A 23,604-nucleotide genomic window follows, 5' to 3' on the forward strand; every position below is an offset into this window, starting at 1 on the left:
AACTATGTTCGTCTACCCAGAGAATGTACGTATGTGAAAATGATATATCACCTTATAGGTAACATATATGGCAATATCACTCTTGATACAGGGCAATATATGTCATATATTATATTTCTGTTATCTACTGTTACATCCATTTCAGCATACTTTCTAAACTTTTGCTAAACTAACTTTTCATATAGGGACATCTAGTTTCTCAGATTCATTTTGATTGATTCTCCTCAAAAGCACTCATTAAATAAAGTTTATACACTGGATGAACCCTTGTTAGACTGGTCCTGAGCCCTGTCTGCTCTCTAAGCTTCCTGACTGTGAAAATCATTCTTGTAAGAATGAAAAGTGTCTCTACTGATCACCAATATAACAAGAGCATCAAATCATTAAAGTAATCCATGTAGCAGAGACATAGCGTCATCATCTGACCAAATGCACTGATGTGAGAAGCTAGTTGGCTTCACACTGTCTTTAAACGACACATTAGATGTAGATGAGTCTTAAGGGGTTAGGACGCTCCAAATGATCCCAAGATAGCAAAGCCCACATACTCTGATCACATCAACTAGCATCTGTCCATAACAATAACTGAGGGGTGCTAGGGCAGGGTACGTGATTCTCTATATGGCAAGTATTCTTGTATTGTTCCTCCTCCTTTGTCTAAACATAGAACAGGTGGGCCGTCAAGCCAATTGTGCCAATATATAGCTGGAAACCAACGACGTCTGAGTGTCCCTCAGGCTTTTGAGACCAAGAAGAGAGTAAAGAGAAGCTCTTCACAATGGTAGGCCTGCATCTCTTTGATTTTGGACTCTTTAACATGGAAATGCTGGTGAAACTGAACGGTGTTGTCCTTCAGACCGAGAGAATGTTTTATTTTATGCTAGAAAGTGCATATTCCATGGATGGTTTTATATATTTTGCATGTATTTCTAATTGTCTCTTTAAAATTAGAGCATTTTTATTAGTTTCACTTCAATGTATCTTGGTCTTTGTCATGAGAGCAATGTTTTTTTTTGTAATTTCAGAAAGGTTTTCAGTGAGTGAATATCATTGTCTGTTCCGATTTGTGTTTAAGTTGTAGCATTTCTGACTAAATGCAACTACATTTACTTGAATTGGGCCACTTTTTTGACAGTTCTCGATGTCAAAAAGTGGTTAAATAACACACAAATGTCTTTGAGGGTCAAGCCATTTTTGCATGAATTTTATATTTTTATGTGCTTCAGAATTGCATTTAAAAAGTGTAAGCCTGGACAAAATCATCTGAACCACCTTTGCTTGATTTCCAGGCACCAAAGAAGGCCAAGAAGAAGGAAGCTGCCAGCTCCAATGTATTTAGCATGTTTGAGCAGTCACAGATCCAAGAGTTCAAAGAGGTTGGTTAGGATTCATTTACCTAAACATTTTATTCTAGCATATTTTTGGTACTTACCTCTGTAAATCTGAATGCTCTTCCAGGCTTTCACCATCATGGACCAGAACAGAGATGGCTTTATTGACAAAAACGACCTGAGGGACACATTTGCTGCTTTGGGTGAGTCAGCCCTCACTGAATGACTGTATACAGTGTAAATACTGGAGACACTAAAGGTCTCTGATACTTAAAGGTGTTTATCCTATTGAACTAACAAGAGTATTGTTTTAAGGATTACAGCGGCTCCTCTTTAGACTCATACTGAATGCTGTGAAGTCTAAATGAGATTACAGCACTATGCTTGTCACAGATTTAGATGCAAAAGTCATCATTCCATCAAACTAATGATAAATGCATATATAGCAGGGTCCAAACATCTGAGACCACTAGAAAAAAAAAAAGCTTTTATTTTGCATTTTGATTTAGAAAAAAAAAAAAATTATTTAGAAATTTTAGGGGTCAGGTTTAAATGAAATCTTAAAAACCCATATTTTCAGTGTGGCTTCAGACTTGAATGTAATTTTTGCTTCAAAAGTAATTTCCCCCCTGGCCTTGTAAATTGCTCTCATAACCATTTTATTGCACTGAACATTACAGTTAACTCTCACTCCATTTGAAGTATCAGAGGAAGTGGCATTCTGTATTAATGTATATCTCTGTATGTGCATGTTGGGCAGGACGTCTCAATGTTGGCAACGATGAGCTTGATGAGATGCTAAAGGAAGCCTCCGGCCCTATTAACTTCACCGTCTTCCTCACCATGTTTGGAGAGAAGCTCAAAGGCAAGGATCAAATTTATCAGAATTGAAATGATAATCATGCTAATGAGGTGCAAATAGCTGCAGAACCCAGCAGATATCAGACACACTGCATACTGATATATGTATCACATAGTTTTGCATCAGAAGCTTGGATTTTGAATGCAACTTCCCCCAGAAATGACTTATGTCATTGTTAATTAAGGTTTTGACATGTATAAGAGTGTATTCGACTTATTACATATTACAGAATAATCAATTATATGTTACCTTTCTGTGACTGACAGGTACAGACCCTGAGGAGACTATTCTCAATGCCTTTAAGATCTTCGACCCAGAGGGCACAGGAATCCTTAAAGGAGAAGAGTAAGTAGATTTATGCAAATGTAAAAATGTTTCAGCACATCAGCGACTTTTGACTTGAAACAGTCTCAAATGCACAGAATTTAATATATTTCTTTTGTTTCCCCTCACAGGATCAAATATCACCTTATGTCCCAGGCAGACAAATTTACTGAGGCTGAGGTAATATACTTTTCTTTCTTTTGAAATGCAAAGGCACAAGTGTCAGTTCAAAATTTTAATGTATTATTTAATTTGGAAATAAATCATTTAAAATCATTAAAATGCAATATTTAATTTTAAAATACATGGAAATTGTTGAATGGATTTTAATCATAATTTTTTGACATTTACCTAGGTAAACCAGATGTTCACAAACTTCCCCTTGGATGTGGCTGGCAACCTGGATTACAAAAACCTGTGCTACGTCATCACCCACGGAGAGGATAAGGAACAGGAGTAAAAACTACATTTCCCATGTTTCTCCATGTTTGTTCATGTCCATTTGTGTGTTGTCTTCTCCTTAAGCTCTGTACCCGCCTTTTGTCAATAAAGAGATTAAAAAAAACACATCTAGTCTAGTTACAGTTGTTATTGCAATAAAGTGTTTTAACATGCTCAGATACTGGCAACAATAAAAGACTTTTCAAATAAATAAATAAAAGATTTTTCCCATAAAATTTAATTTCAAAAAGTCAAAGCAAAATATTTAGATCTCAATACCGTAAAAACATTACCGTGGGAAACCTTTAAACACTTTTTCTTTCTTAACACAACAAGAAGAAAAAGCCCAAGATTCGGAAAGATTTCGTTCCCTCCCGAGGGGATTACAAAAGCTCAAGCGCAACAATAAGCTTAAAGCCACACTGGCGTGTTGAACGGTGCTCTGCGAACAAGGTCAACAGGGCCTTTTGTCTCTCCAGCTATTCACTGCAGCCCTATTAATAGCAGCCCTTGGTGTGTTCCGCCATTTTGGGTTTTCAGCGAGTCAATGATAGGCTCTATGAATAAGAACAGGTGAGCAGAGGTGTAAACACAATTTATTGTGGTAGACGTTGCACTTTCTATGCACACAAAAGGCCGAATTTGGTTTTAAGGTTCTGTTCTAGTCTATTTTTTGTTTGCTGCGAGTTTTGAGATGGGAATGTTTTAATACAAAGCCACTGCTATATATAATTATGTGCATGAAGGTCATTACAGGTCATCAATCAGAAAACAAAAAGGAAATGACAAGAACTAGGCCTTTTTTGTTTTCTGTAAAGTCTTTGACAAAACATTTATTTTCTGCTTGAATGACTGTGGTATTAAATCATTATTCATGAAACATAAAACTCATTAAGAAGTGAATAGTGTCAAGAACATTTTTTGTATAATCAAGTATCATCTTTGTTGATTAATTAAGCCAGATAACCTGCCCGTCCAAAATCCTCACTTTTACTATAATAAAATAAATGAACTACAGTACATAGACACTTCAAGTTGACATGAAAATCAGATTTTCATAACTTGCTCTTACTCCGAAAACAACTTTTTTTTCTGCTGACATCACTTCTAACCAATAGCTAACTAGCCATCATTTTAGCAAACTCACATTCGGTCCGACTCCATTCTGGGAAGTAGTTCCCACTTTTCACCATCCAATCATTTCCTAATGGCTAAAATAAAGGCCTGCCCTTAAGTAAATGCAAGTAAAACGGGTCATGAATGGCAAAGAAAACACATTTTCGACAGGTAAATATAGTGATTTCAAAATGTAAAAAAAGAAGAATATTACAATTAAACAAAATACTCAAGTAAATAAAATAGAAAAGATCAGTGCCACTCTTATCATACTCATAAACAAATAGGGATCTGTCCTTCAAAGCAACAGACAGGAGATAAAGGCCTTGTGGTCACAAGTGTTTGTTATTTAATATTTACTCTTCATACCCAACAGAGTCCGGCTACTCTCTGTCTGAGGTAAGAGGAGAGGAGGGTCTGGCAGCTGCAACATTTTTAGCACTGCCTGTTAGCATGAAGTCCGCCAGGAGATCTATTCCAGAACCGGAGTCCAACAGAGTATCTGGGCAGAGCGACGAAAGGAAAGAAACAAAAATAAAGAAAAATTTGTTGCATAACCATGTGTGTGTCTAAATACAAGGAGTTGGCTGTATATTTCTAGTCCTCTGATGTCATTTTGTATTCTTAAAAGCAATATGAACCTCAAACCTCATGGAACCTCAATAACTAAATAATTGCTACACACGCTAACCTCTCTGGCAGCAACAGCTTATGCCATGAGATCATAATGGCGCTCTGGAATCCAACCGCTCTCTAGTTAGAACTCATAACTGGAAATCTAGATTAATATTAATCCATAATTCTCACCATGAATGCCGAGCATGTGCTCTAGAATGAGAACCCTCTCGGCCAGAATCTTCAGAGCTTCCCTCAACTGCTGCACCTGCAAGAAGGCGGGGCTTTAGCAAGTGACAATAAATCATCATAACAGCACATCCAAAACTCAAAAAACCATCCCAATTTTTTGTGCATCAGCCTTACATCTCCTGGAGTCTCTCCCGGTTTTCCTTTAGGACCCGGAACACCCTATTCACAACAAAAGAAAATAAGAAAAAAGTGAATTTTATAATAATACATTTATATATAAATATAAAAATGAATTTAGAAAATAAATGCATTTATTTATTAAAAATTATATTTAAAAAAAAAATAGTAATTGGTAATTAAAACAAACAAACAAATGAATGAATGAACTGTGAAAATATAAATGCAATCCACTATGTGCACTCACAGGCTGTCCTTGCTTTCCTGTTATTCCAGGTGGACCCTTTGAAAATAGAGCAATGCAATTTAATCAGCTCAAATAAAAACAAACATATTTTTATCCAAAAAGCAAAATGTATAAGATTAAGATTTAATTTATATCTAAATGTTGGCCTTCGATGACTAACTCTTTCTCCTGGATCTCCTTTGGGTCCCCTGTCACCTGGTGTGCCTGCAAAGCTAAAGGCAGCCTATGATAAATGTGAATTAATCAGTATACTGTGCCTTGTACATCTATATGTACTGTCCAATTATTTATTCCATACATACATACTGTAAATGCATATCATAGAGCATAATGATATAAAATGTCTTACATTTTTCCCTGGAACACCTGGGTGTCCAGGTGGTCCAGCAGGCCCTGTTCAAGATGTACAGATAGAAGATTCTGGTCGGCCAATGGCATTGGGTGTTATTGGTGAGGGGTGTGTCCTGTCTACCTCATTATCAGCTGTTCTCTCAGGTGATTGGCTGGACAGAGGGAAAGGAGGAGCCTCAGCATCTCTGAGTAACATTATCTGTTAAAAAAAAAAAGCAAAACCACATGCTTAGTTACCATCTTAATTTATATGTGACTGGTTAATACAAGAGGTTACCTACATTTCTATCTTACCTGAGCTTCAATGACACTCAAGCGCTCTTTGATTTCAGCATAACCAGTACAGTTCATGCACTCTAAATGGATGAATGCAAAAAGAGATGTCAAGGTAACATGAAGCATAACAGCAGAGAAAGGGGAATTTCTAACCATAAAAAGTGATACAGCACTGAGTGAATGGATTAAGCAAATGCTATAAATCTCTCAGCCATCTGTTAAGTCATAAATCAAATTCAATTCAGTTCAATTCAAGTTTATTTGTATAGCGCTTTTGACGATGCAAATCGTTGCAAAGCAGCTTTACAGAAAATTTAAGTTTCTGCATTATATTTAGTAATAGCTTATCAGAAATAGAGCAATGCAATTTAATCAGCTCAAATAAAAACAAACATATTTTTATCCAAAAAGCAAAATGTATAAGATTAAGATTTAATTTATATCTAAATGTTGGCCTTCGATGACTAACTCTTTCTCCTGGATCTCCTTTGGGTCCCCTGTCACCTGGTGTGCCTGCAAAGCTAAAGGCAGCCTATGATAAATGTGAATTAATCAGTATACTGTGCCTTGTACATCTATATGTACTGTCCAATTATTTATTCCATACATACATACTGTAAATGCATATCATAGAGCATAATGATATAAAATGTCTTACATTTTTCCCTGGAACACCTGGGTGTCCAGGTGGTCCAGCAGGCCCTGTTCAAGATGTACAGATAGAAGATTAAATGTGTAAAGAAATGGCTGTGCGGTACGAGATGATGCTGTTATGTATGCTCTGATATTCTAGTGTACCTGGTGGACCAGGAGGGCCGAAGGGCCCAGGAGGACCAAGAAAAGCCTGCAGGTCACGATAGGCAGCAAAGTCACTATCCTCATCTGAGACATGTAAGATATGATCATACTGAGGTGAAAACAAATCAGATGTACTATTAAAAATGTAACTCCACTTGCAGCAAATGTGATTTGAGCAGCTGTACTGCTGTTCTGTTCAGCAGGATTTGGTGCTCAGGTTCTGCTTTGGTTTATCCAGATTCATGCTGCTTCACAGACAGCTAACAAATGACTCTGATTAATTGCTGACAGACAGAAGCCAACCAGACTCTTAAACTGATCCAGATCTCTGAGAGTTTTTTTTAAAGTTGATACTGTGCCAATGCTGCCATCTTACGGTCATGTTGAGAATAACATGCGAAAGGTTGCTGCAGTTTGTGCAAAGACTGGATATAAACATTAACTGAAGTATTTAATATTTTTATTTTTTTTACTTCCACTCAGTTATGCATTAATTTAACGCCATTATTAATTAAAATGATAAAACAGCATGTTTAATGTGGACTGTTGTACTCACACTGGGCATGTTGTTTAGCCGTTAGAGTGAAAACATCTCCCCTGATGGAGAAGTGCCCTGGGGGCCCAGGTGGCCCAGGAAGGCCTCTTTCACCTTGTGGTCCTTGCAACCCTTGAGGTCCTGTAGAGTAAGCAGTGGAGCTCAATGTATGAAAATATTTGTTTTAATATTCCCAGTCAAGGTAAAGAGATAGTTCTTACCTCTATGCTTGTTCAATCTAATGAATGTTTTTTGCAATATTATAACTGTATACTAGACAAAGTGGTCAACAGAACTGATCTGAATTAAGTTTGTGATGTTCTCACGAGTTAACTTCATACTGTACTTAAAATTCCAAGGATCATTTCAGTGTCGCAGGCCTGAAGTCCAAAAATGAAATCAATCCCAAAACCTCAGTGTGAAACCAAAATAACTGTATAACAGTTGTATGAACAACAAGAATTTGTTAGAAGAGACACTAAATGAGTTCAATTACATCTTTGGTTAACATCCCTCCCTAGGGTAGAATAAGGAACAGGAAAACCAGATGCTGGCAAGCCATGAATTTCCATTTGCATGGAATCCTAGTGAAGGGAAATATCTCACTCTGGGTTTCCCCAACATTCACCTTTCTCATTTAAGAGAGATTCTCTTCACACAGCATAGGGCTTGTCAGGGTGAGGACAACCACAAAGTGCTGGATCTCTCTATGGAAGAAGACCGATCTTCCAAGACTGCATAGATTTGGGAATTATTTGGCATGAAATGAGATGATGATGAATGGCAGGTGATCTCTCAGTGGTGACATTTTATATGTGAAATGCAATACAGCCATTTTTTACCTAATGATGAGATTAGAAATTAAATATCACCATATGATGAGATCAGAAATTAAATTTTAGAACAAAATTCACAAAATAAAAAGTGTTTGAGATGCAATGACTAAAACTGTTCTACTTTAATGTAAAGATGAATTGCCATTCCTATTTTGCACATAATTTGATGTATGCTACAATTCAAAGGTTTGGATTCTGTAAGATTAAAGAAAAAAACTTATTCAGCAAGGACAGTTTAAATTGGTCAAAAGTGACAGTAAAGCATTCATAATGTTTCTTTGAACTTTTTATTCATTAAAGAATCCAGAAAACAATGTATCACGATTTCCACAAAAATATTAAGCAGCACAACTTTTTTCAACATTGATAATAATAAGAAATGTTTCTTGAACAGCAAATCAGCATATTTGAAGGATGAAGATTTTTGAAGGATCATGTGACACTGAACGCTGGAGTAATGACTGCTGATAATTCATCTTTGCCATTACAAGAGTAAATTACATTTGAAAATATATTAAAATAGAAAACAGTTATTTGAAATTGTAATAGTATTTCACAGTATACTGTTGTTTTCACAACATTTACCGTATTATCAAATAAATGCAGCCTTGATGAGCATTAAAATTGTTCTTTAAAAAAATATATTTTAATGTGATAAAATGTAGAACAGGACTTGATTTAATCAGGAACTAAACACAGCTTAAAACAAACTAATTTACTAAAAAGAAAATCCTTAATTTATAGGAGTGGGTTGAAAACACAGGAACAGAAGATTACATTCTGAAAGACATAAAAGACCTGAAACACAGTGCAGGACTTGTTTTTTGACTTGTTCATGTATATTCAAAAGAAGCCATTCACTAAAATAAATCCACCTTTCACTATTTTGAAAACAGCTAAACTACTGGACAATTTGGGTAGTTAATGGACCAAAGTTAGTGGTGTCACTGCTTTTAGTTATCTACTCTCCAACACTGCAATTCTAGTTTCTTCCAATGAGACGTTTACAACTACAAGCTTCATCATCTGCTCTCAATTGACTGCAATACAAGACTCAAGACCACAAGCATGTCACAGTGTCATCAAAGGACAGTCTGGATGCCAGACCTCATGAAGGGACATTAGCTCATTCCATAAAGTGCAAAGGAACAAATTTGTCACTCTTCACCACAATATGCACATCCAACAGAATCGAAAAGTTAACATGTCTCTGTTTTTCTGGGTGGAAAGACATAAGGACTGTGCTAACTGCACTTCTGCTCTTGGAGGAAACACCCATGATGGTAAACCCAAAGGATGTCATTCACTCTATATCTGTATTGCTCAGAAAAACACTAATTTTATAATATTTATTTTGTAGAGACTCCATGGCACTGGGTGATGTGTGATAGAAGGCTGTGTGCAAGTTAAACCGTTGTTGACGTTTACAGAATGAAATGTCCAGCTGTCTGACATGCCTGTTCTCCATGTGCACTGGCCAGCTCTCAGATCAGTGGACAGCCGAACATTGGGGTATTCTGGAAAAACACCCAACGGATGAGCTGTAAAGAAGCACAGCACAATGGGATCTGCAGATACTGAACCTCTATGCTTTTCGCAGATGTGAGGGAGGCTTTAAACTGCCCATTTTTGGAACTAGCACAACGGTTTTATAAAAACTGACATGGTTAATAAAGTTATGCAAACACGTGCCAGCGCAGACATCAGTGATGTATTGATGTACCAAACCAGAGTGCGACTTGTGTCTTAGGAGAAGTACAAATACACAAATCATACATGCAAGCTGACCACATTAAGACTCCACACCCATTAACAGCATTTTGGCAGAGACTGATGGGGCTTTCATAGATTATGAAGACACAAGAAACTTTAGCATGTTCTTCAGGGTGAATTTAGTTTATAAAAGTGGTTTATTGGTAAACTGCGAAGCAATGAAAGTTTCAGATAGAATTAGAATTATCTGTATTGCCAGATCTAAAGATCTACATCATCAACCTTTGCTTCTATGCTGAATTCATATCGATTTAATAGTAATGAACTTCAGTCTCTGTATCTGCCCTCAAACAAATACTTTGGGCACATGCATTGCAGGAAGACTGGTAACTGCATGCCTTTCCACTTTGGGATTCATTGGCTGGGAAGTTTATCCCTCTAAAGCATATATAAGCAGACTAAACAAATCTAATTTCAATGCACTTTCACGTAAGTCTCCATTCGCTAATTTGGTTTGTGAAGGACCTAACCTCTAATAAACTAGAGCCCCCAGGTGTTACTTTAAAAAACCAAAATAATTAAAATTGGATTCTTGTGGGCATTTCATATGAACCATAATATCACTGGGAGTTGCTCTCTATTGACAGTTGGAATACCATTGCGGATCTGTTACAGCTGTTGATCCCAGCTGCAAGTATCCTACCATACCTTACAGCTGTGCTGCCTTGCATTTGTTTAAATGGTGATGTTCGTGTTTCTGATCTATTTACATTTGTGATACTGTTTTTAGACTATTATGCATAGCCTACACTCTCAGTAAAAAAGGTACAAAAGCTGTTACTGAGGCGGCACCTTTTCAAAAGGTACTAATATATACACTTTAGGTAAATATGTACCTTTAGGCTGATGATACACGGGGCAACTTTTTGAGCAATGTTGCCGTCAACGGGCAACCAGGTGAGACACAGGGCCCACAACCGATCTAAAGTATCCAGATAGAAATGCGTTACCCATCCTCAATGGGAAAGTGCCCAAGCAAAATTGCTCAAAAAGTTGCCCCGTGTATCATCAGCCTTAAGGTACTAAAATGCTAACTTTAGGGGTAAATACGGTACACAGATGTATCCTTTGAAAGACTAACGTCCCAGTGACAGCTTTTGTACCTTTCTTTCTAAGAGCGTATGTTCTTACACTGGCAGTACGGGAACCAAACAAGCAAGTTGGTGACTAGGTGGTAGTTGGACAGTCCAGCTGGATCAGATGTGTTTCTTGGTCTGAAAAGTTGTTAAATCATAAAGGCCATGATATAATTCAAGTGAAATCGAAGAAAGAACTGGTGTGACGTCATTTTGAACAAAATCATGCCAAAACAAAGTTGTTTTCGGTAGTTTGCCAAACAGGTTAATTCTCACTGCTAATCACCAGATTACAGTATGTCATTTCTTAGACACTGCACATCCCGCCAAACACCGAATGAACATGTTCAGTCAGCAAAAACAAGCACTGGCTGATGCCAGCAGACGCTGACAGGGATAACACACTGATCTGACAAAATCCAATGAATGTGTTTGTTGGCGTCTGTCTGTGCAGTCTGAATTAGCTGAATTAGCAGATTGTGCCCTAAAAATGACTTGAAATAATTTGCTAATTGCTTATATTCATCATGGGTTAAATACAATTTTGGGTTCACTGTCGTACAAGCTATCCTAACGAACAGGTAGACTTCAATGGCATGACCATCTGTGCTCCACCACAGAAATGAGATGATCTCACCCGTTACAGGCAGCTGAGGGGGCTGCAGCACACACAGATACCACACCACAGACATCCCATTTTCCCACAGCCACTCTCACAGCTAGGGGTACTGATCACAATCTCAATTTAAAGGAATTTGTAGAGCAGGTGATATATTTGAACCTCTGCCAGGCCTTCTGGCAACCTGGTATGGGGTTGTAAGAAAGACAGTTGGAGCTGACTATATAGATATGGATAAGACTCTGACCAGGGCATTATGGGAAGTTCGAGTACCCAAGTAATTCTGCTGATGGGAATTGTTCCCATGAATGACTAATGTCTTCAGGGTTTAGTGGTTGGGATCCAGGAACCCCAAGGGAGCCATGATATTATGTATTACTGTAAAATTAATTAGTTTGTGAGTGTACTTTTCAGGATCCACAACTTTTTGTTTAGATTTCCTTTTAGGGATATAACTCCCCAAACCACCGTTATCTGCGCCATGATGACTAATTAAGTAAAAAAAGTAGAGCTGCACCAAATGGTAAAAACAATTTTAAGGCGACACAAAACATTTTACAAAATTTATTTTTTGATCTGTTAAAATTAACATGTTTACTTAAAATGAAATGTGAATATGAAATATACTTTATTGTCCCTGGTAGGTGAAATTTGGAGTAGACTCAAAACCAACATTCCAACATCACCTGGTACACCTAAGAATATTTAAAAATACTGTGCATACACAATAGACATTCACATCCATATACACCATCACAGATATCAGATAAAAACTAAAACTGCTTCACTCACTGCTCCAGATTCAGCGACCTGATAGATACCGGCACAAACAAATTTTTGAATCTGTTCAATTTGCAGCGTGGGATCCTGTACCTTCTCCCAGAGGGTAAGAGTTCATAGCTGGAATGTAAAACGTGAGACGTTAGAGTAATCATTTGAATTGATAAATGCGCTTTACAAATACATCTGAACTGAACTGAAAATGTTTCTTCTCTGCTTCTCTGTCATCACTCTAATAGTGGAAAAAAGATACACTGTATTATGCTGTATTATGCAAATAAGTAAAACCTTTCCAGATAATAATTACATATTTTCAGTAGTTCATTAGTTAGTCAGTTTTCAGAAACAACAAGTATTTCTACACAACTGTTCAGCTTTGAGGTCGGTAAGATTTTAATGTTTAATGTCTATTCTTAAGTCTATAATGTTTCTGAAGTCTCATGCACACCAAGGCTTCATTTATTTGAAAAAACAACAACAAAAAAAACAGTAATATTATGAAAATATTATCACAATTTAAACAACTGTTCAGCTTTGAGGTCGGTAAGATTTTAATGTTTAATGTCTATTCTTAAGTCTATAATGTTTCTGAAGTCTCATGCACACCAAGGCTTCATTTATTTGAAAAAACAACAACAAAAAAAACAGTAATATTATGAAATATTATCACAATTTAAAATAGCTGTTGTCTATTTCAATGTACTTTAAAATTTTATTTATTCCTGTGATGGAAAGCTGAATTTTTCAGCCCTCATTACTCATCAGTATTCATTGTCACATGATCCTTCAGAAATCATTCTAATATGCTGATTTGCCTCTCAAGAAACATTTAAACGATAGCGTGTTATCACAAAAAGCTTGAAAACCCCATGGGTTATGAGAAATCAATTGAAATTCTACATCGAATCCAAAAGCATAACCAAGTCTTATATTATATTGTTGATGATTTTTGATTTGTTGAATGCTATCTCTGGGAGTTCCTCTCTTTTGACAATTGGAATATGGTTATGGGACAAAGGATCTCTTACAATTGTCGATCCCAGCTGCAACCACCCACCCACACCTCAACAGCTTTGCACCAGTGCATTCCTTGACGTCTACTCATTCTTAGTCAAAAAAAAAAAAAGTTTAACTTTTGCGTTTTTTCCCCATTCCACATTTCCCATTGCATTCCTTCCCTGCATCTTGCATTGTTAAACACAAAAACGCATTCTATGCGAATCAACCCTTTGAAACCTTCAAAGTTTGTCATATTGGTTACACTTTATTTCGATAGCACACTTTAGACATTCTACTAACTATAAGTAATGTTTTGCAACTACATGTCAAATAACTCTCATTAGAGTAATAGTAGACTGTTACATTAGGGTTAGGGTTAGTAGAATGAGTTGACGTACTTGCAAAGTTACTTATAATCTGATTATTATATTCAGATTATTATTATCAAAATAAAGTGTTAGCAGATATTAAGTAGACAGTCTACTAACACTAACTGGTAGTTGACGTGTAGTGTTTTCTTGTTTTTATAACACTTTGTGTTATTTTACCCTTGTATTAAAATAATACAGCTGCTGTTGGAGCAAACTGGATATGCTAAAATAATATTCGCTGTTATCTTCCATCTACCAAGTACAAGTACAAGTTTAGCCTGCTAATGTTTACTTCCATGTTCCAAACCCGGGACTATAAAAAGTGTCCATAATGAGTGAAATCAGACACAACATTCTTTGTTAGGCCTCATTACACATGACAACTAGAAATGCTGGGATCTCACACAGACTTTGACCTAACTTGAGCTGTTTGACATTAAACCATTCCCATCCAGAAAAACATGAGAATGTGTGTCATAGATAAATTATCCCTATTGGATCAGAAATTATTTGGACTCTTGTGACCTCTACCACATCTAACTGTACTGTCAAATGAATCAAAATGAATCAAAAGCACTGACTCATTTCCTCAAATATTTCCTCAAATATTTTCTTCTAGCTATTTATTTCAGTGTCAATTAAAATTTATTTACCCAATATATGCAAAGACCCAGAGCTGTGCTGGTTTTGATTATGATTATCTCTCTAGGATAACAGTAAAGTGAGTCAGTAGGGAGTGTAACTGTGCTCATATGACATGGCGTGATAATATTCATATTCAGATCTAAGACTTTCGATTGCAGATTTTTGTGTCATGGCAAATCTGAGCATGTTTTGTAACATAGTCCTAATGCATTTTCTCCTGGTTAATATAGAAACATGTTTATGGATGTTTTGCACTAAAGTGTTTGGTGTTCATATAGTAAGAAAGGAAATACATTCAGACTGGCATATAGTTATGACTCATTCATTTTGGGATTTCACCCAGATGCTTGATTTCCACAGTCAGATGAGCTGTTGTCACTCACATTCTCACCCACACAATGAATGTAAGGGATCTTTTTTTGTTGTTGCTAAGAGACTTAAATTTAAAAAAGAACCACCCACCAAACCATGCCAAGTCAAATGTGAGTGGTGTTTGCTCATGCAAATCTCTTGCTAGATGCTTGGGTATTCTGCGTGGTTGCCAGGGCATTGCTGTGCAGTTGCTAGGGTGTTCAGGGTGGTTGCTAGTGTTCTGAGTGGTATCTATGTAGTTGCTTGCTTACACAAATCAAAAGAGGCCAACCATGAAATATCTATGCCTGGGTGTTCTGGGCGGCTGCCAGGGCATTGCTAAGCAGTTGCTAAGGTGTTCTTAGTCGTTGCTAGGGTATTCTGGGTGGCTTTTATATGGTTGCTGGCTTACACAAGTCAAAGGAGGCCAACCACAAAATCCCTATGCCTGGATGTTCTGGGTGGTTGCCAGAGTATTGCTATGCAGCTGTTAGGGTGTTCTGGGTGGTTGCTAGGGCATTGTTATGCGGTTGCTAGGGTGTTCTGAGTGGTTGCTAGGGTATTCTGGGTGGTTTTTATATGGTTGCTGGCTTACACAAATCAAAAGAGGCCAACCATGAAATATCAATGCCTGGGTGTTCTACGTGGTTCCCAGGACGTTGCTATGTGGTTGTTAGGGTGTTCCAGGTATTTGCTAGGGTGTTCTGGGTGGTTTCTGTGTGTTTGTTTGTTTACACAAATCAAAAGAGGCCAACCACGAAATCTCTATGATAATCTTGGTATGTTTTGCTTGTCTTAAGCCAGGCACACCCAACAGGAGTTTTAGGCCGATTTAGCCCCGATTTTCCCCTCCCGAGAATCGGAGAAAAAAATCTTTTTGAGGACCTCGATCAGTTCTGATGTTCGGTGCGGTTTATCTGGTAATGTGAGGCATTTACAGATCGAATCTTGCACCTTTCAATCTGCTCGCACACAAATTGGGGTCACCCCCATTAATATCAAACATGTTTGATATTTAGGATTTTAAATCAGGATGATGAAGGCTTTGATTACATCAGTACTTTCACAATAGTCAATACGCGAAACAAGCTGCTTTACAGGTCTGTTGGATAGTGGAGATGGATAATGGATAATGTGTTGAAAACTTACCACAACCGTAAGGACAAAGAGTGTAGAAAGTTGCTAGCATGCTAGCTAACATATGTAAACATTGCTGAAACGTCAATGACGATCTGCTGTGTGAGATCACGTGAGGCGCTCCCTCTAGCAAGATAAGATTAGGGTATTGCTATGCAGTTGTTAGGGTGTCCTGAGTGGTTTCTACGTGATTGCTTGCTTACACAAGCCAATAGAGGCCAACCACAAAATCACTATCGGTAATTTTCCAAAATCGGGTACTGTCTGTGTATGTACTACATATGAATTAGAACCTACTTTGCGACCGTTAAATAAGTATGCTCTATAATGGGTAGAATGAATGAAACTCAGACGTACTGCATCTGCCATATTGCTACTGTCATGTGACCTACCAGCATCAGTTGTGCCACTTCACTGACACTCATCAATCCTCTCCCGTGGCCTCATGGGATAGTTAAGCGTCCATCGAATGCGCACTTCAGAATCCCACCGGAAGTAGTAGGTCATCCGGGTACTGTTTTTCGAATACTATGAATTCAGACATACTACTCTGTTTGCGTACTGTTTTTCACATACTATATAGTAGGAAAGTATTTGATTTTGGATGCCGCGTATGTTTGGGTGTTCCGGGTGGTTGCTAAGGCATTGCTAAGTGTTTGCTCTAAGTGGTTTTTATGTGGTTGCTGAAAGAGGCCAACCACAATATCCCTATGCCTGGGTTTTCAGCGTGGTTGCCAGGCCAACCATAAAATCTCTATTATAGGCTAGTTGTGCTATGTTTTGCTTGTCTTAGCAAACACCACTAAGAAATGTCTATGTAATTGGCTCACAACACATAACAATTCCTTTGTCTTACATCCATTCAATTGATTCAGTAATGCTTCAGTGAACTTGAAATCAGCAAAAAATGAGCTCCCTCACCCTCTCTGCAGTCTTCTCCATGGAATCCTGGACAGCATCGCCATTCCAGAGAAGTGATTTTCCTGTAGGTCACTCTGTACACGGGTCTCACCAGAGTTCTGTAGCTGGGAAAATACAGAGAGGCAAAGCACGCACAGAGTCTTTTACTTGTCGTCCAAGTTAATGTGAGAGTGAATAGCAGAGTATAACCCAGTGTATACCATGAGATCATTTCTTTTCTCTGTACCTGATGAGGTTTGGACATGGTCCAGGCCATCGGCAACTCTGAAACAGCCGCTGCACAACAGTCTCTGTCCCATTTTGCGTCTGGCATGAAACGGTCTTCTGTAATGTGTACTGGCACCAGTTCCTTATTCGTTCCATGTTGAATAAACAACGATAATGACAAAGAACAGACAAATCAGAATACTGTAAAATCAAGAATTAAACAGAAAAAAAAAATCCATGGAGAAATGAATGTGCAAATTTATTTACATATCAGAAAATAAGGAAATTAAATCATGGAAAATAAGAGATTTAGGTAGAGAGCTTGAAATTTTATTTTCACAAAACTCAGATTGATGGCACTGCAAAGCAAACAGTTATGTGGCTTCAATAGTTTTAGTGCCATTATGTTTCTACATGAATCTCCTTCACTTCAAAAGCAAGATAAAATGCAGTACAGTGGACTGAGGGTCCTCTGAGAGACCCTCTCAGTGGCACAAGCATATCTTTTTTCCTTTACCACGGGAGACTGAATGATTTATTCTCTCCCGACATTCATATAACACCCAAAAGAGTCTGACAGACATTCTTGAAGAGAACTAAAACAAAAAAACAATGTGTGCCTGCATCTGCATGCTTTGTTTCTAAACTCAATCTGGGAAACTGCCCTTCTGATACATCTCAAATGATTCAAAACATCCCAGGATTGTGACCCGGCACTGTTTGTTTCATTATTCAAGTCACTGACCATAATTTTTTCACGGGACAGACTGTGATGAATTGTGACCAGACCACAGACACACAAGAAGCTCCACACGTCTAGACTAAAGAGCTCAACCTCAACCGCATGTAAAACCATAAAATATTTTGCCCACTGTCTTTTAGAAAAAGAACATTTTTCATTTTTAACATAAATAATTTTGGCTTTGTTTCAGTTTATGCCTTTTCTGGGAACTTAATTAGGGGGCCCACAGGGGCCTTCACAGATGTGTTTAGGACAGACAGACAGACACATAGATAGATAGATAGATAGACAGATAGATAGATAGAAATGTTGCAAGTCACAGAAACAGTTGTGAATAAAATATCTAGAAATAAAAATGGTGTTGGGTTAAGATAATAATAGAATTGTTTAACTATTCAAAGTTTATTGAGTTCATTTACCTTAATCCATAATTCTGCAGTATAATAGCCTAAGGCTTTAAATCAATCAGTTCGATAACCTAATGTTTATTCCAGCCGGTGACAGGTTTACCTGTTGAGTGTGTTTGCTCCAGTGTTGTGTTCCGACACTGTGCGCTGCAGTCTCACTGGAACCTGATAAATAGCTGCGGAAGCTTTAAAAGCACGAAAGGAAAACATGAAAATACAAAGAAGTTTCCAAAATCCCTCACGCATGGTCCGACGTCTAACAGCTCTTCCCTTATTCCCTGTGCTTTATCTGATCTTATCCTGCTCAGACGAGTTGTGTTAAACGCCTGAGTGAGTTATTGAAAGACTTGAATGACGGGTGAGGAGAGACAGTCACTGACTAGAGTAAAATACAATTCCCTCTTCTGGAGTAAAACACTGGCTGTGTCTCATAACCTATCTGACTGACTATCTAGTACCTACTACATCACAGTCAGCATTGCCAAAAATGCTGCAGGCGTGTTTGACATCCAAAACGCGGTCTAGGTAGTATTAAGGTACTGTATAATCTATATGCCAAAACAAGTACAGGGAGTTATAATATGTATTAAGTAAATATCTCAGATGTTCCAAACGTACAATACGTAACATATTAATAATAATATATATATTTTATGAAAAATGGGGCTTCAGCACCACATGCAGGTCAAACGTTTGGTAAAACGACAAGTTTTGTATTGAAGCCCCATACAAAACTTAAAATATATATTTTTAATATACGCTACCAATCAAAAGTTTGGGGTTTGTAAGATTTTTCCGTGTTTTTGAATACAGAACACATAATAATATTTTGAAATATTATTACAATTTAAAACAACTGTATTCTATTTAAAAATATTTGAAAAAGCAATTTGATGTGATGTAAAGCTGAATGTTCTGCAGACATTATTGCAGTCTTCAGTGTCACGTGATCCGTCAGAACTCATTCTAATATGCTGATTTGTTGCTCAAAAAACATTTCTTATTATATCAAGGTTGTGCTGCTTAATATTTTTGAAGAAACCATTTTTCCCCACGATTCTTTGATTAATAGAAAGTTCAAAAGAACAGCATTTATTTGAAATAGAAATATTTTGTAACATTGTAAATGTGTTTACTGTCTCTTTTCACCGATTTTAATGCACCCTTGCTGAATAAATAAATAAATAAATTTATTTAGCAAAAAAAAAAAAAAAAAACTATCCCCAAACTTTTGAACTGTAATGTACATTGTTATTATTTTTAAAGAATAAAGACAAAAATACATCTTGAATATGAATCTTGAAAGGTCTAAAATTTTTTATGATATTTGCATCAAATAACAATATGACTGCTTCATTGAACTCAAAGTGCCCACTAGACCAGTGTGCAAAAAATAAAAGGTGGCATAAGTGACAGGCGTTTTTAGGGGTGTACTACAGAGACAAAAAAGTAAATGTTCAATTACTGCAACAAATGAGAGCTGATAGACAGTTGGAGGCACTACAGACCCTGAGAGCAGAATCTACAAACAGAAAATCTAGATATTATTCACATCTTTTGAAACATGACTTAAAGACTTAATTTCAATCTGCATGTAAATTTACAGAATTTGATTGAAGACATTCTGCATGTTGAGTAGTTGTTTTTATTAAAAGGGAATGGTGTGGTCTAATGAGATTACTTGTGCATAAAGCGTGATGTATTAAATTGCATTTCAAGTACCCTTGTCATTTAACTTGCTTTTTGTCATGGTTTTGGAGGACATTTTCTTCAACAATGGCTAAGCCTTCAGTCAACATGAAATTAAATTATGGCTTTCTTTTTTTTAACAAGCATCACATTCAACTGAAGATAAAATATTAAAATATTAACTATTAGCATTATAATAACTGTAACAGCAATTTCAACAAGAAGGGCTTTATAGTGATAGTACATTCATTCATTCTCCCTGTAAACAGGAATGTCTAGTTAATAGTCTGGCCTTTTTTTTTGGTTTTTGCCTATAAACGTTGAATCAATGCTTCATTCATGTTATGTCAGAATTAGTGTAAGAGATAACAATTCAGAGATTCTACTATGAGATCTTCAAAAATGAACGATAATCCTGACATGACCTGAATGGAAGCATATTCTAGGAGATACAAAGGGAAAGCAAAGATTTGTAAATCTAAAATGTTGCAAAGCGATCCCATGCGATAATAAATATAGTGCTTTTTCGATGTCTGGTCCATATTGTGTCTTTTGCAGCAGTTCTAGGAAGGCCAGTGATCAGTCTGGCTGATTATCAATGCCCAGTGTACAGTGTGTGTGATTGTGTGTGTGTGTATGTTAGCTAAGAGGGGCTGCCTGAATGACCGAGACCTGCTCGGTACAGATTCTTTTCAGTGGTGGGGCTCCACAGCTGTCCTCATCCTCCTGTACCCAGAGAAAAAGGAGCAATTAATTATTAATTTCAGTAGTAAAAAAGGCTTAATATAAACAATCTAAAAATATATATAATATAAAATAAATCTAGTAGAATAAATGACAAATATTGTTTACATTTTTTTTTTTAAACATTCATTATATATATAAATTAAATATTATATATAGATATTTATGTATTTTTTTTATTTTCTCATATACAGTATACCCAAAAAAATATATATGAATTTGAAGGCAAGCAAGGTTCACAACCCAAGGCAGAGGGGCTGTCCCAGCATTCATGCTTTATGCAGAACCTCTGACTACTTTTGTACGGTTTTGTACCTGAGCAGTGAGGGGTAAAAGATCTTCCTTGATCAGTGTTGGCGGCTCATCTGCAATCTCACTTGACTGCAGCAGCGGCTCTATAAAAAAAAAGTTATCATTTTTAAAAGTGGGTCAACGGACTAAATGATCTCAGTGAACTCCTGTGAAATGTGTAGTTTTGGAGATAAAAACATAATTCATTTGTTCAGATCAAAATCACAATGACACAAAGAGGGCAAACAACTTACTGTGAAATCTCAGGTTAATATGACTAAATATTTAAGCAAGATTTATAAAATTACAAGCTTTATAAAACACTGGATATACCTTTGGAAATGTATAATATAATGTAATGTAATATAATATAATAAATTAATTAATGAATGTATCTCTCAGCTCTGAGATTAACATTAAACTCAATGAGAAATGCAAGGTATGAGTCTCACCTTCCATGATTTCTTGGCCGAGGGTGGGCGGCTGTGGATCATCTGTACGGTAGTCTAGACTCTGAAGTGCAGGGCTGACCGGCTCACTGGGCTGTGGACTGGAGTTATTGCTGCTGTCTGCAGCTACTTTAAGCTGGTACGAGTCTGACAGAGAACTCTGGTTGCTGTTCTCATCTGAAAAGCCAGGAGAGAAAGAAAGAAAACAATACGGGTTTGAAACCACAAGAAGCTGAATATGGTAAAATATTAATTTTTGGGTAAACTATGTCTTTGAAACTTGAATCTCACATGCAAATGTTTACCTTGAAAATCTAACATTACAGAACAGGCGTTATCAGATGCCTCCTCAGTGGAAAAATTCTTCCGTTGCATCTCACCACCCACAGACACTTTGCTCTTGTCCTTCTAAAAGATATCAGGTTACAGGTGCAGTAAATACAGTGAAGGAATTTGGAAAATCCATTACTTTACAGGTAATATGTTGATCTTATGTATAAAACGAACTCTCAAACAATTAAAACCAAGAGAAATTAACATGTTAGATGTGTCGTACCTCCTTTGTGTCCACCACAGGAACCCATTTAAATATTCTTAATGATGTATCTCCAACTGTGACCCATTTCTTCTCCCTGAAATAGAGCAATTGTGTAACAGGTTTCCCATATACAGGTGCATCTCAATAAATTAGAATGTCCATGACTTGAAAGCTCTATCAAGTTTCCATGTTAAAAACGCAACCATGCAGAAAAAAAGCACTTATCAAGTTTCCAGATGGAGAAAGTTTAAAGGCTCCTCTAAGAGCTGCTTTTTCGGGACATGTGGGATTACGAAGTCCATTTGTTGATGTGTTGAACCCTATCCAATATCCCCATTTATTTCAATCACAAAAGTGCTAGGTTTTTGCTGGCCTAAACCCTGATTGAATGTGCTTGGATTACTTTCTTGCACAGTAGATGTATAATAGACTTTATAAATTAGCACAAAAAAAAAGAAAAATTATGTAATTTATTTAAGGTTACTGACAGTCCTACACACTACGCCTCTTCAAAACATGAAGAAACCTTTTAAAAGTCCTCTCTAGTCCCGCCTCGTTTTGCCACTTGTCCCTTGAGAAAACAAAGACAAGTGCGCAGCCATTGGCTGTCTCTTGTGTCAATCAAACGGCATCCTCTTATTAAACTCCTCCTCCTTTCATGTATAATAGACTTTATAAATTAGTAAAAAAAAAAGAAAAATTATGTAATTTATTTAAGGTTACTGACAGTCCTACACACTACGCCTCTTCAAAACATAAAGAAACCTTTTAAAAGTCCTCTCTAGTCCCGCCTCGTTTTGCCACTTGTCCCTTGAGAAAACAAAGACAAGTGCGCAGCCATTGGCTGTCTCTTGTGTCAATCAAACGGCATCCTCTTATTAAACTCCTCCTCCTTTCCGACTGAAGTTTCTCTTTTGAAAAACATTTCTCTCTTTGAAAGTATCGTGACGCCGCCCGTCATACTCACCATCTCCGTACTCTCTCGATGGCCACCATCACTTTCTTAATGTCATCTTTAGCGCGGCTTCGGGTCTCCGCGCGGACCGAGCGACCAGACATTTCTGAATTTTATCGGTACTCTTATTACTGGATGGAATCGTGTCGGTCTCGCAGTCTGGCTTCGCAAATCTCGCATCGCGAGAACTCAGGACTACTTTCCAGAGCTTCTTGACTGATCCCACCTACTTATAGAGGGCACAGGTGGCTGCTGTTGTTTATCTTTGTTAAATTTGTTAACTTTATTATAAGATGAAAAAGCCACTAATATATATTCAGCCAACGACCGATGGCCCAAACCCATCTTGTAACAGCTGCACATATTATGTTAACTTTATTATAAGATGAAAAAGCCACTAATCATATATATTCAGCCAACGACCGATGGCCCAAACCCATCTTGTAACAGCTGCACATATTTATAACCTAAATGCTTTAATGTAACTCATAAAGGTTATAGTTAATTTCAAAATAAAAGTCCTCTGGGTCCGTTTTTATTTTTTAGATGAATTAAGATATCAAAATGGGTATTGTAATTATTAAAGTTAATGTTAAATATTTTAGACGTTATTTACATACATATATCATATATGCCCTATATATATTTATTTATAAATTAAGGGTATTGTTTCCACCTCAGTATGACAGCATTTTGCCTTTGCAGGACACTATATTTACCCTGAAAAGTGAAAATGTCACTTTTAAAGCCACAAAGAGATGGCAGTAGAAAAATTTGTGAAAAAGGAACAAAATTGACAAACCCTTAAA

General features: G+C 36.9%; 3 protein-coding genes across 3 annotated transcripts; 1 reads left to right on the top strand and 2 right to left on the bottom strand.

Moving 5' to 3' along the window:
- Positions 1–693: 693 nt before the first annotated feature.
- Positions 694–3,070, top strand: LOC107734439 (myosin regulatory light chain 2B, cardiac muscle isoform-like). The gene is made up of 7 exons (XM_016546391.1): positions 694–781; positions 1,290–1,376; positions 1,459–1,534; positions 2,092–2,196; positions 2,460–2,538; positions 2,649–2,697; positions 2,873–3,070. The coding sequence occupies exons 1-7, from the start codon at positions 779–781 to the stop codon at positions 2,975–2,977; spliced, it is 504 nt and encodes a 167-aa protein (XP_016401877.1). The 5' UTR covers positions 694–778; the 3' UTR covers positions 2,978–3,070.
- Positions 3,071–3,176: 106 nt separating this feature from the next.
- On the bottom strand, positions 3,177–18,516 carry LOC107734424 (collagen alpha-1(XXVI) chain-like). The gene is made up of 11 exons (XM_016546375.1): positions 18,233–18,516; positions 17,000–17,122; positions 16,774–16,877; positions 7,287–7,406; positions 6,731–6,814; positions 6,591–6,634; positions 6,402–6,464; positions 5,306–5,341; positions 5,056–5,100; positions 4,882–4,957; positions 3,177–4,576 (listed from the first exon to the last, which is right to left on the bottom strand). Exons 1-11 carry the CDS (start codon positions 18,373–18,375, stop codon positions 4,458–4,460), a joined length of 957 nt encoding a protein of 318 aa, XP_016401861.1. The 5' UTR covers positions 18,376–18,516; the 3' UTR covers positions 3,177–4,457.
- A 1,244-nt stretch (positions 18,517–19,760) lies between these two features.
- On the bottom strand, positions 19,761–23,013 carry LOC107734433 (B-cell CLL/lymphoma 7 protein family member B-A-like). The gene is made up of 6 exons (XM_016546384.1): positions 22,808–23,013; positions 21,859–21,934; positions 21,608–21,710; positions 21,306–21,479; positions 20,878–20,957; positions 19,761–20,544 (listed from the first exon to the last, which is right to left on the bottom strand). Exons 1-6 carry the CDS (start codon positions 22,897–22,899, stop codon positions 20,458–20,460), a joined length of 612 nt encoding a protein of 203 aa, XP_016401870.1. The 5' UTR covers positions 22,900–23,013; the 3' UTR covers positions 19,761–20,457.
- Positions 23,014–23,604: the final 591 nt, after the last annotated feature.

The sequence above is a fragment of the Sinocyclocheilus rhinocerous genome, unplaced genomic scaffold (genome assembly GCF_001515625.1).
Source record: "Sinocyclocheilus rhinocerous isolate Xijiao unplaced genomic scaffold, SAMN03320098_v1.1 scaffold1211, whole genome shotgun sequence".
Classification (NCBI taxonomy): Eukaryota; Metazoa; Chordata; class Actinopteri; order Cypriniformes; family Cyprinidae; genus Sinocyclocheilus; species Sinocyclocheilus rhinocerous.

Bases quoted from the DNA above. Each gene is read 5' to 3' on its own strand.
- LOC107734424 (XM_016546375.1), bottom strand. From the start codon at position 18,375: ATGCGTGAGGGATTTTGGAAACTTCTTTGTATTTTCATGTTTTCCTTT. The intron at 7,407-16,773 runs GTGAGGGAGCTC...CTTACTCTACAG, and splicing joins TGGAGAAGACTGCAGAGAGG to GACCTCAAGGGTTGCAAGGA. The intron at 5,101-5,305 runs GTGAGTGCACAT...TGTTGTGAATAG, and splicing joins CAGGAAAGCAAGGACAGCCT to GGTGTTCCGGGTCCTAAAGG.
- LOC107734433 (XM_016546384.1), bottom strand. From the start codon at position 22,899: ATGTCTGGTCGCTCGGTCCGCGCGGAGACCCGAAGCCGCGCTAAAGAT. The intron at 21,935-22,807 runs GTGAGTATGACG...GCTCTATTTCAG, and splicing joins ATCGAGAGAGTACGGAGATG to GGAGAAGAAATGGGTCACAG. The intron at 21,480-21,607 runs GTAAACATTTGC...CTGGCTTTTCAG, and splicing joins TGTAATGTTAGATTTTCAAG to ATGAGAACAGCAACCAGAGT.
- LOC107734439 (XM_016546391.1), top strand. The intron at 1,377-1,458 runs GTTGGTTAGGAT...ATGCTCTTCCAG, and splicing joins AGATCCAAGAGTTCAAAGAG to GCTTTCACCATCATGGACCA. The intron at 1,535-2,091 runs GTGAGTCAGCCC...CATGTTGGGCAG, and splicing joins GGACACATTTGCTGCTTTGG to GACGTCTCAATGTTGGCAAC.